The 12,919-nt window shown below is 39.9% G+C and overlaps 1 protein-coding gene across 3 annotated transcripts in view; it reads left to right on the top strand.

Annotated features, from left to right (window-relative positions):
• rbfox3a (RNA binding fox-1 homolog 3a) overlaps positions 1-9,661 on the top strand; it is a 330,750-nt gene extending 321,089 nt beyond the window's left edge. For all 3 annotated transcript variants that reach the window (XM_038736119.1, XM_038736118.1, XM_038736120.1), the window contains one exon: positions 6,092-9,661. In XM_038736119.1, the coding sequence (XP_038592047.1) occupies positions 6,092-6,094 (3 nt within the window). In that variant the 3' untranslated portion in view covers positions 6,095-9,661. The remainder of the gene's footprint in view (positions 1-6,091) is intronic.
• Positions 9,662-12,919: the final 3,258 nt, after the last annotated feature.

Here is a 12,919-nt window from a genome sequence, read left to right as displayed (position 1 = left end):
AGACAGAGAATGGCAGTACACCACCTGACAATGTTAAAGAGAGGGGGTGGAGGTAGGTAGGCAGGTGAAGTTAAAGAACAAATCAATCAAAAGTACAGCTAAGGATTTTGACATAAGCAGCCTCATCTATGTGAAGCCATTTTCATATAGTATTCCAAAGAAGACGTAGTTTAAGTGTGTGAAATGCAATAAATGGGCCTGCAATGCTCACACCTCAGGCCAGGCAATTTTTGTGTGCTAGAACTGTGACTCTAAATACATGTCTGATTAGTCAGATACATATGTACATACATAAATGCAAAATTTGTCGCATTAGTGTGTTTAAACACCACATCTGTTTAGTTAAGAAGTTACACATTTAAGAAAGTTATCTGCAGCATTATATTCAATTAGCATAGATCTATTTGCACTCCAGAGAATGTTTGATTTTAAAGTTCAAAGAAAGAGTTTGTGCCACTTAATGTGTGCTCTGCCAACATTTTTGTTTTGATTTAAATTATTTACTTTCCAAATTCTCTAGGCTTGATTGTTGATTGATTTTATTTTTAGTTCTGGTTACAATTTGAAATTGAAATCAATATTCACAAATTTCTAACTGATTGATAATCCAGTGTGACAACTTACCTGCCGATGGGGAAAATTGTCACAAGTGCACACTCTCCATTCAACAGTCTACAACTCCTTAATGAGATATGAAGATATGAAGATGTGATGAATAAAAAAATTCTGCCCAGGACATCATTCTTTCATTTGGTATAACATTTGTACCATTGTGATGTAAGGTGCCCAGTAAATGTTAGACAGTGTGAAAAGTGTGACAACATATCCTGCTCTGCCCTGCTAAAATTTAATATAAAAATATGTAATATTGACTTTTAGTTTCACACAGGACACGAACACTGATTCAAAGTCCGGGTTCTGGCCCTCCTTTCACCTCAACCACTTCCTTACTCACTCTTGTCTGTTAAATATCATATGCCTAACTTTACTGTCAAAACTAACGCTGCAGGGCTTCCCCCACGGCGTTGACCTATGACTCTAGAGGGATCCCCAAAATGCAGCTCCTTTATTTTTCCGTTTTGGGTTTAAAACAGAAAAACAAAACTGATGTCTGTTTTTTTGTTTACCATTTTTCCATCTTGGTTTTAAAACAGAAAAAACTAAGAACTTCTGTTTTTGTTTTTTCCGATTTGGTTTTGATACGAAATAATGAAAGAACGAACCATACACGGATTTACTATTCATGCGTCACCACTTCCAGTAGAAGTAAAACAGACCCTTATGTCAGTGGAACCACACGGTTGGCTGAAATATAATTCCCGCTTTGGCTGTTAAAAGCAGACGTTTGGCTTTCTGGCGGGAGGGGCAGGATAATCGCCATGTTTGCCGTTACGGGCTTTCCCCATAGAGTTGTGTTGAGGATGTGACTGAGTGGCGTGTCTCCCCTATAAAACGTCTCTGATGTTAGAGACCTTGTGCTCCTCCACCTTCCGTTTGAGGATGTCCCACAGTTGGTTAATAGGGTTTAGGTCTGGAGACATTTTTGCCAAGTCAATCAGCTTTACCCTCAGCTTCTTTAGCAAGGCAGTGGTCATCTTGCAGGTGTGTTTGGGGTCATTATCATCTTGGCCCAGTCTCGGAAGGGAGGAGATCATGCTCTGCTTCAGTATGTCACAGTACATGTTGGCATTCATGGTTCCCTCAATGAACTGTAGCTTCCCAGTGCCAGCAGCACTCATGCAGCCCCAGACCATGACACTCCCACCACCATGCTGACTGTAGGAAAGACACACTTGTCTTTGTCCTCACCTGGTTGCCGCCACACACGCTTGACACCATCTGAACCAAGTAAGTTTATCTTGGTCTCACCAGACCACAGGACATCCAGTAGTGTCCTTAGTCTTCTTGTCTTGAGCAAACTGTTTGTGGGCTTTCTTGTGCATCATCTTTAGAAGAGGCTTCCTTCTGGGACGACAGCCATGCAGACCAATTTGATGCAGTGTGCAGCGTATGGTCTGAGCACTGACAGCCTGACCCCCCACCCTTTCAACCTCTGCGGCAAGTCTCAACCTCTCAGACGTCTATTTCCCAAAGACAACCTCTGGATATGACGATGAGCACGTGCACTCAACCTCTTTGGTCGACTCTGGCGAGGCCTGTTCTGAGTGGAACCTGTCCTGTTGAACCACTGTATGGTCTTGGCCACCGTGCTGCAGCTCAGTTTCAGGGTCTTGGCAATCTTCTTATAGCCTAGGCCATCTTTATTTGGAGCAACAATTATTTTTTTCAGATCCTCAGAGAGTTCTTTGCCACGAGGTGCCATGTTGAACTTCCAGTGACCAGTATGAGGGAGTGTGAGAGCGATAACACCAAATTTAACTCACCTGCTCCCCTTGCACACCTGAGACCTTGTAACACCAACGAGTCACACCAGGGAGAGAAAATGGTTAATTGGGCCCAATTTGGCGGTTTAGACATTAATGGCTGTGTGATGTGTTATTTTGAGGCGACAGCAAATTTACACTGTTATACAAGCTGTACACCCACTACTTTACATGTAAATATAGACTATATAGTGTATATATAGACATACACACACGCACACGTATGCACCTTTGTGATGCATTCAGTTCAGTGTTGAAAGCCACACAAACGTTCCTATGGGATTGTGGGTGACAGAGCCTGAGAAAAAAGACTTATGAACAGAGCGGACTTGTACTATCACAGTGGCCACAGGGGAGCCAATTTAAAGGCCACATATTTTTCATAAAACCATAGTACGACTCATCGCAGCAATGTTCCGAGCAGATGTGAGAAGAACTGCATCAGCAATCTCCAAAGTGGTTTTCATGTCTGTTCACAATAGACTCTTTTTTCCCGTTTGACAGCTTTTAAATGTGTGCTCTACTCATGTTTTGAGTCATGGGTTTGCATGTCAAGGGATTTTTAGAGATCAGTGTTTCAAATTAACCAAACAAATGCTGTGTAGTTCTGGTTTCAACACTTGCAGTGTGTGTTTGTTTTGTTTACTTTTTGTATATGATCTAATAATGTATCTAATTATTTGAGTAGTTTATTGTATTTGCTAAATCTTTGAAAGTTAAAAGTTTTTATATTTGACTTTCTCATTTTCTCTGATATACTCCCATGCCAATATCTGAATATGTACTGTGCTGCATATTTGAGCTGAGCATACAAGAATCTCTCTGTCTCTGTTTGTGGCCAGGTATCAGTGAATGCTGCACTGATTCATTTTATTTATTTTTTTATTACTTGCATCAAGTAAACATGTATATCATATATAACTGTTTATCATCCAATCGCAATATACTTTGTCTTTAACCCCTTGACGCCTGAATGTATTTATAATTAAATGTACAATAATATAAAATAAATTAATTATTTGTGTTTTTGCTTTCAAGCTGATGCTAAATTAAGTGGAGATTATTCATTTATCTATAGCACATAGAATGGATATAAATTTAGGTATGATGCAAATTAGCCACACCCCCACTCGTCGCCTCAGGTCTGTGGAAGCAACAACACTAAAAATCATCAGGACAAAGCGCCGGGCCTTTTCCAATGCTGCACCCTTCTTCTGGACCACCCTCCCTCGCCACATCTGACAGGCTAACTCCATGCCATCTTTCAAACAGGCCCTCAAAACCCACCTTTTCAAGACTGCATTCCCCAGTTACTTCTTTCCATTCTCCCCCCTGCTCTTCTTTTTAACCATTTACTTTCATCTTATCCTCTACCCCTGAAAAGTGTCTTTGAATACTTAGAAAAGCGCTATATAAATCTAATTTATTTAAAATTATTATTATAAACTAGTCCTAGGTACGTATCGAATATGCACAAACTGGCATTGGGGAAAAACATACGCTATCTCAGCTGCAGTATGAATGGAAGCGGTGTGATGCGAATTCGCAGCAATCGGCGTTAAGGGGGTTTAAGAGACATCTGTCAGGTTCATGCTTGTTTGTTCTTTTCAAGGATTCTTATGCCCGCTTACACAATAACTCAAGGTGATCGGGCTCTAGCTTTTGAAACATGACTGATGAGCTTGGCTCATCTCTCACCTCTAAAGCACTTTCTCTCTGTCATTTTTTCTTTGAGGAGTTAGAGCAGATGAGGTAGTTTCAAGTGTGCACACACACACACACACACGCTCACATACTGGCAGGTTTAGAGAAGTGAGGGGTAGCCTATAGGGATCTTTGAGGAGTTGGAGGTGAGGGTATAGTGGAGGATAGAGGCTTCTTAACCCATTAACCTCCAAGAGGTATTTACCCAAAATGATAAATGATTAATATATTAGTCACCTCAGCTCGGCTCTCAACTAGGCTCTACTCTGCATCCTCAGAGGGATCCAAGTGTAAACCTCAGACCCAGCCCTACATCTCCACTCTTCTCCCTGCTTCCTTCCCCCCATCGCACCTCCCCTCCTTTTCCAGAGACAAGAGAGTGCTGTTATTGGCTGGGATTGTTGACTCAACAGTGCAGCTGCACAGGTTCTGTCTGTCTCAATCAACTACAAAGTGATGGTGAGATTAAAGTCGGCCTCTTCTGTTCTCATCTGTGAAAATCCAACCTCCCCCGACACACTCATTCACATACACACCACCTCTTTCCTTTGCCTCAACAACTCATGTCCCAGAATTAAAGAGGTTCTGTCAAGACGAGAGCCTCCCAGGACACAGTGAAGCCTCACTCTCTCCTTCACTCCACTCCTCCTCTTCTCTCTTCCCCATGTTGCTGGACTGTGATGTGCTTTGCTGCTCACTCCATCACTGTGGAAAAACCAGGATTGTCTTCCAGTGCACACTTGATCCTGCTATGCCTCTAAGATGGCAAACAATAATAGTAGCAGTTTTGACTGAAATTATTTTTTCAAGGCTGATACTATTACATTTGGATTGAAGCTGAAGTTACAGTTTATAGTTTCTGCTGATACTAGCGTTTTTAATGATTTTTAGTGTGTACTGCTAACCCTTGTTTATTAGCAAGAGAATATGTTAAATCGTCTCTTGCTAATTACATTTTCTGAATAAGCCAAAGCAATCTCAAAGCCAATAGTTTCTTCATTTTCTCAGAAAAAGTCAAATAAGTCAGCCAGTTGCTGTAAGGTGAGGTTTGTATGTTATTTTGGTCATGCAGCACAAATGTAGTGTTAGAATACATAAATAAAGATGATATTTATGATATATCAGACAGTATGGAAAAGGTCTCATACTTAAACAGATAACAGGATGCAATCTTAACACCTACAAATTACATTACCAATTATTTTTGCCAAAAATGTTTTCTGATTCACCATCTGGTACAAAAAATTGTAGTTCTATGTTAAAGCTTTGTCTAAACAAAAAGAATCATAACTATCTTCATTCATTAGAAAGATTTTTCTCTTCATGATCTGTTATTTTCCCTTTTAAAATCTGCATCATGGATGACATTAATGTCTGGTAGAAGAGGAGAGTCACTGTTATTCTCAGTGGAGCCAGACTCCACTGAGAATAACAATTTTTCATTTTATTTTTTTGCTGATCATCGTAACACACACTTCATTCAAACTGGACAGAAACAAAATAAAACTCAGCAAAACTGTCTTTATTAGGCTTTCCACTGTTCCAACAATCAACCAACTCTGGTTCGAAATAAACACTTAATTCACCAAAATATTCTGGCTCAACCAGCAACAATACCCTTGTGTGAGCGTGGTTAGAGCCTCCCATAGACATCCAGTAAATTGTTGACCTGTGTTAAAATAGGTCCATAATTAAAAAATGTGGTTTCTGATCAAGCTATAACCTGTTACTGTAATTGTTTTTGAGACTGGATGTACAGTTTAATCTTATTGTATTGTTTCACAAGGAAATCCAATTTCTTTTAAATAAATGTATTATTATTGCTGTGCGATTGACCACTATTTGTTGAATAGTGAGATTGAGAAGAGTGAATACTCAATCTCATTGATCATGATAGTGCAGTGTATCATAACCCTTTTGCTTTTTTGTTGTTTTCTTATTCTACCTTTGTTGTTTTCTTATTCTACCTTATTTACACTGACTTTCTCGTTCTATCTTTTTAGTAAATAAAAGAAAGACTAGACGGATACTCATCAGATGGACATCAGTTAAAACAATGAAGAACAACGCAGACAGACACAAGACACAGAAGGACACAGAAAAAGATCAGCTAAATCAAAAAGAGCAGAGTTGTGAAGGAGCCCTTCCATCAAGAAGGAAAGGGATCTGAAAGGATGGACAGAGGATGTTTGTGGGCCTACTCAGTGACCACAGCCTGAACCATTGAGCCTGGAGTCCAGGGGGAGGGGAGACTGCTGGCTCTGACCCCTGAAAAACAAGCCTTGCTGAGTGGAAGAGAACAATTAGAGAGGTCACCATAAAACATTTTATTTTTGTAAACTTTTTTAAGTTTATGATTTCCAAAAAGAACAAACACTAATGTACGTATATACATATTATATATTATATGTGTGTAATATAGTAAGTATAAAAAAGAAAACTTGGCGAAAGATGTTATGTGTTTGCGATTTAGAAGAAGGAGGTGAGAAGGAGATGCCAGCTTCATCCTGTCCTATCCGGGTGTTGGGGAGGGTGCAGAATTGGGGTGTGTGTGTGTGTGTGTGTGTGTGTGTGTGTGTGTGTGTGTGTGTGTGTGCACTGAGGGGTGAGGGGTACTTTAGCTGGTCCAGTAGACATTTCACTATGTGAATGTCATGGAAACATGGAGTAGTCTTCAGTAAAAAACTTTTTGAGCCTGTCTTCCATAAATGGACTGCAGTAGTGTAGTTGTTACTTTGGCTTGTTTTGTCCAGTAGTCTGCATTTTGTAGCTCCCAAAAGATAAGCATAAAATTATCCCTACAGGTCTGTGCAAATGAAGATAAGAAAGGATGGAAATGATGTTTACACACATTTTATGGAAATGTGATTATTTGATGAGTGCACAAGCTCAGCTGAAAACCACAGTGAGAGCTGAAAGGTCAGTAGTAGGTCATGTCTGCTGACATCACTACCAAATGTGTCATTTTAGTGTTGTAGCTTGAGGTGGCTGTGCTGTGTAGTAAACTGCTTTTATATGTTTGTGTTTTGTAAGGGAGGTGAGGATAGGATATGGTAGGGGTGGGTAAAAGATGGGAGTTGTCTGCTTTGAAGAGTCACGGGAAACTCTCCGATCCCTGTTTGACCACTGCACTCGCCTTCAACCGCTGAGGAGGGATGGTAGGATGGTAGGATGAGAGGATAAGGGGAAGGGAGGAAAAAGTTCTATATGAGGTAAAAAATAAAAAAAAAACATGAACAAACTAAGTTTTCCTAAAAGTCTCTTTAAACCTTTCTATTTATATGGATCTCTACTTCAGTGACATCCTTCTATATTTAAACGTTGTACTAATAACATGCTGTGAGGCATGGTCAGAGAGTCACTTGTAGCCATTTACTAATGTTGTATTTATTGTATTACCAGTAAGAAGAAAAACATTTATATACAAATATATAATATATCTATTTGTGATTTGCAACTCTTGGACATAAGTTTGCCTTTGATTTTCAAATTTTATTCAGGATTCAATGCACTGTCAATGTACAATGAGAATTCTACTTTTGTGATGTTTTAATCTGTTGACATTCATTTGGTTTTGTCTCCTTTCAGTTCAGCTACTGAATGTAACTTCAAAAACCTTTTAGGTAGATGTTGTTGTTTTATATATACTTTAAAAAATAGAATACTCTGTAAATTATATACACGTGTAAATGATATAGCAAAATGTTTCTGATAATATGCTGGACTTCTTCTTCTTCTGCTCACCCAGATAGACTGCAATGCCATGGCCAAAAGAAAAAAGAAAAAATAAGTACAGATGAGGGAAGCATTTAAAAGGAACACCAGTGTCCTGCAGCCAGTGGGAGAGATGTTTAATCATAACAAGATCAGTCAGAATTTTTCTCAGCCAGGCTTTTTAAATTTGATAAGGACATGGAGACAGGGGGCAGCCTGTCCTGTGCGAGAGAAAAAGGCACACAGAGGAGGGAAAGATAAAAAGATTTTCTTTTAAATATTGATTTTTCTCCCATTTTTGCCCCTTGTCTCTTCTCTTTCTTTCTTTGTCTTTATCTCTTGAATCTTAGAGTTATCAAGGTGCTGTGGGCGAGTGCTATGTGGGGTTGAGGAAGAGGAGGAGAAAAAGGGGGCCATAGTGGGGAGGAGCTACAGCCTTCTCTGCAGTACATGGGGTGGACAAAATAAAGAAAATTTCCAATAGTATTCCGTATTGACATCACATTGTGAAGAAATCCTGTTTAAATGTCCATCTGTATGTTGGCGAACTTCTTACTGCAAGCCAAAACCACCACCAGTTTTTCATGCAAGATCCATACGTCTTTACACAAGTTACTACAGCTTACCAGTTTAATAACATGTTAAAAATGTGTTTACACATTTATGTGATTCAAAAGGGGATTCAAGGGGATTATTATTATTATTATTGTTATTATTATTTGACACTAGAGTATCAAATATATCATAAAAAATAACATGTACATACCAAATTCTATCAGCTCCAGATTTATCAGCCCTTACTTCACATTGACCGTGAACAGATGCCAGATCCATGGAAGATATCACAGGAGTTGTTCTGAACTCAATCAACATAATGAAGGGTTGTCCTTTACTCTGACCTGACTCTGTTAGATGCTTCCAATGTGTGTGAGGATAAGCTAATACAATGATCTTCCAGCCTTGACATGCCAACCAGCTGAATGTAGCTCAGTGTAGCTGAGAGAAAGCAGCACAAGCTGGTGCTGAACATGGCGGCCTTCATGAGAGGTCATTTTTTACCAAATGAAACAGTTTCATTCTTGGTGTACTGTGTCACATACTGTGTAATTTTTTTGACTGCTTGGTTGTCTTTTAAAGCTGACAGTTTGCTTATTGACTGTGCCGCTGTCATTCAATAATTTTGATGTTGAAGTACCTTTGTTATGTCATTTCCATTATTTTGTCCACCTCCTGTAGGGCATGTGATGGTAGAGTGTGTAATGGTGAAAGTGGACCATCCTAAGCTCCTCCCGGTGAGTTGGTGACCACTTCTCAGTTCTCTAGTGTTTCAGTCAAATAGATTTAGCTTATATGTAAAAAGATCCAGTGATACCTCCCATGATGCTGCATTTATTTCTCTCTCAGTCATTCAAAGTGCATGTGGCACAGTGGACAGGACAGTGGCTTCATAGAATACATGACAGTTCTCTGAATGGATCTCCTACATCTTCAAGACTAAATGAGTTGATGTGTCCAGTGGACTGACTTTTTAAAAATGCCTTTCCAACACCATCCCTTAGCAATCCACTGCTGAGCTGTTGAACAGAGATGAGACAACTGCAGTGGGATGAGGTGGGAAAAGAAATGAAGACAAAACAGAGTCGGACTTTACGGAGAGAAAAAAACAAAATAACTAACGATGTCAATTTTAGCAGAGATCCAGGTATCCTCAGATCTCTGCAACGTTCTTCTGATTCTGAAGATTTCTGTTCTTTCAGTTGTTGGTTAAAGACTTTTGTCCTGTTTACATGTACTGTAAATGCTGTCCATCCATTAATGGTTGGAGAGATTAAAAAAAGTGTGAAGCAGATTTCATTCTAGCTCTGGTATTCTCTATGGCTGATTACTGTAACCCTGAGAAAACCATTCTGTTCAAGCTAGCATGTCCTCCTTTACCTTTATCCCCAGACCTGTTCCCAGAAAACCCTGCCTTTAAGAAAAGAATGCCCACACCCTCCTAAAGCCCCAACCCTTTTCACCTATACTTCAGTACACACATACTGAAGGAAAAATCCTTGAGCTTCCTACAAAACCCTTTATGGGTCTTCTGCAAAACTTTCCCTTTCTTCCATTTCTTTATATTGTGTATACCTCAGATGCAGCTATTATTCTCTCAAACCTCCTGGCAGCCAAACCTCATTCATCCCCTCTAAGTGTAGCCCAGCTAGAGCCCAACTACAACCCAAAAGCCAAAACCACACCTACCTCCCCATCTCCACTATAATGCCCAACACTTTCTGCATAGACTCATTTTGGCAGGTTTGCTCAAAAGGACACATACAAATGTTTTCCACACCAGACGTTTTTTTGTGCATTCATCTGCAATTTGTCTAAAACATCATAACAGCTACTCTTTGCTAACAAGGCATTTTTTTTAATGAGCCAACTTTATCTTACAGCCATTAAATTTGTATGTTTGTCTAATGTTTGTATAAAATCCTGTGTGAAGTGAAGTTTTGCCTGCTTTGCATAACAGCACATTTCTGTTTTTGTGAAAAACCAATTAGGGTAATGGGACATGGGATATAATTAAACTGTTTTGTTAAGATTAAACTAGGATTTAATTTCGAGTCGGCATTGTCCACAATTGTATAATAATGAAAAGATGTCTTTTATTTATTTCACAATCAGGCTTAATGAGCACAAATGTAAGTACTATGCAACAAGCATAAAAGCTGAAAAATATTTTACACTATATAAATGCTAACCTGTGCAATTAACTACTGGGGAAAGTAGAGACAAGTGACAAAAAACAAATGACACACACTGAGAAAATCCATGTATGTTGAACTTGGCATGAAGACCTTGTGGGAAGTAAGAGATTACAATTCCATTAAAATATATTGAACTGAATGTGGAATATTGTTGTCATAATGTAAATGCTATTGTGACCTGGCCCTTAGTCCACATAATCCCTTAGTATCTTGTGTGATTTCTTCACCACAGTACTCTATTTCCATCTTTATTCACCGATATATTCCAACAAGTACTGTGGTTTAGAAGTCTTAATATTTTGAAAGGCCTTCCAAATCTATCTACACTATATTAACAAAAGTTTTGGGACACCCTTTCAAATCATTGAATTCCGGTGTTCCAATCACTTCCATGGCCACAGGTGTTTAAAATCAAGCACCTAGGCTGCAGACTATGTCTACGAACATTTGTGAAAGAATGGGTCGCTCTCAGGAGCTCAGTGAACTCCAGCATGGTACCGTGATAGGTTTCCACCTGTGCAATAAGTCTATTCATGAAATTTCCTCACTATTAAATATTCCACGGTCAACTGTTAGTGGTATTATAACAAAGTGGAAGTGATTGGGAACAACAGAAACTCAGCCACAAAGTGGTAGGCCACATAAAATCACAGAGTGGGGTCAGCGCATGCTGAGGCGCACAGTGCGCAGAAGACAATTTGCAGCCAACTTTCTGCAGAGTCAATAGCTACAGACCTCAAAATATCGTAAGGCCTTCAGATTAGCTCAAGAACAGTGCATAGAGAGCTTCAAGGAATGGGTTTCCATGGCCAAGCACTTATATCACCGAGTGCAATGCAAAGCATCAGATGCAATGGTGTAAAGCACGCCGCCACTGGACACTAGAGCAGTGGAGACGTGTTCTCTGGAATGACGAATCACACTTCTCTATCTGGCAATCCAATGGGTTTGGCGGTTGCCAACGGTACTTGCTTGACTGCATTGTGCCAAGTGTAAAGTTTGGTGGAGGGGGGTATTATGGTGTGGGGTTGTTCCAGTGAAAGGAACTGTTAATGTTTCAGCATACCAAGACATTTTGGACAATTCCGTGCTCCCAACTTTGTGGAAACAGTTTGGGGATGGCCCCTTCCTGTTCCAACATGACAACGCACCAGTGCACAAAGCAAGATCCATAAAGACATGGATGAGCGAGTTTGGTGTGGAGGAACTTGACTGGCCTGCACAGAGTCCTGACCCCAACCTGATAGAACACCTTTGGGATGAATTAAAGCGAAGGCTGTGAGCCAGGCTTTCTTGTCCAACATCTGTGGCTGACCTCACAAATGCGCTTCTAGAAGAATGGTCAAAAATTCCCATGACCACACTCCTAAACCTTGTGGACAGCCTTCCCAGAAGAGTTGAAGCTGTTATAGCTGTAAAGGGTGGACCAACTCCATATTAAACCCTATGGATTAAGAATGGGAAGTCATTAACCTTCATGTTCATGTAAAGGCAAGCGACCCAAAACTTTTGGGAATATAGTGTGAATGAGTACTCAAAAACACACATATTCTTCTGCTACCTTTCTTGTTCTGTTAAGTTTAGGCAAATAAAGTATGTGGTTAAAGGTGCAATATGTTTGACATGGCCAAGACATTCAAAAAATTAACTAACATTGTGTATAGAATGTGAAGAAGTGCGACACATGCAAGGCAGCGTGGAAGTACCAGCAATGCTGGGAACCCTATTGAAATCACTCAATCAAAAGTTGGTTCCAACCTGGTGCAACTGGAGAAAGCTGCAGCCGCCTTGCTGCTGTGAGGTTTTAATGTCATGTGAAAAAGTGACGTTTTGCTGCGCCAGCGAAAGTAAGAAAGATTTCTAAGCATTCCTTATGCCTTATTCCAGCATGCATAATGTTAAGTCAGCACTGCGAAGTGCCCCATGAAGTCTAACATATTACCTTCCCATGCTTCACTGTGTCTGTAGACAAAATTTGGAATCAATCGGCACCAAGATAGCGCTAAAAATGAAGTGATCTCTCCCCCATAGTCTGTCCTATTAACACGAAATATCTCCATCCCACTCATAAGCTGTGCCAACAATTTGGCGCTAATGAGCCACTAGGTGGCAATCTTGCTGAAAACTCATGAAATACACTGAACAAAATTATAAACGCAACACTTTTGTGTTTGCCCCCATTCATCATGAGCTGAACTCAAAGATCTAAGACTTTCTCTATGTACACAAAAGGCATATTTCTCTCAAATATTGTTCACAAATCTGTCAAAATCTGTGTTAGTTAGCGCTTCTCCTTTGCCAAGAGAATCCATCCATCTCACAGGTGTGGCCATTCGATACACTGTTGGGTGTATACTGGGCCCC

The sequence above is a fragment of the Micropterus salmoides genome, unplaced genomic scaffold (assembly GCF_014851395.1).
Source record: "Micropterus salmoides isolate LMB-PRFRI ecotype aquatic unplaced genomic scaffold, ASM1485139v1 Ms_hic_scaffold_21, whole genome shotgun sequence".
Taxonomy (NCBI): domain Eukaryota; kingdom Metazoa; phylum Chordata; class Actinopteri; order Centrarchiformes; family Centrarchidae; genus Micropterus; species Micropterus salmoides.
Note: the sequence above shows the minus strand (reverse complement) of the source record. Positions and strands in the feature narration are given on the sequence as shown.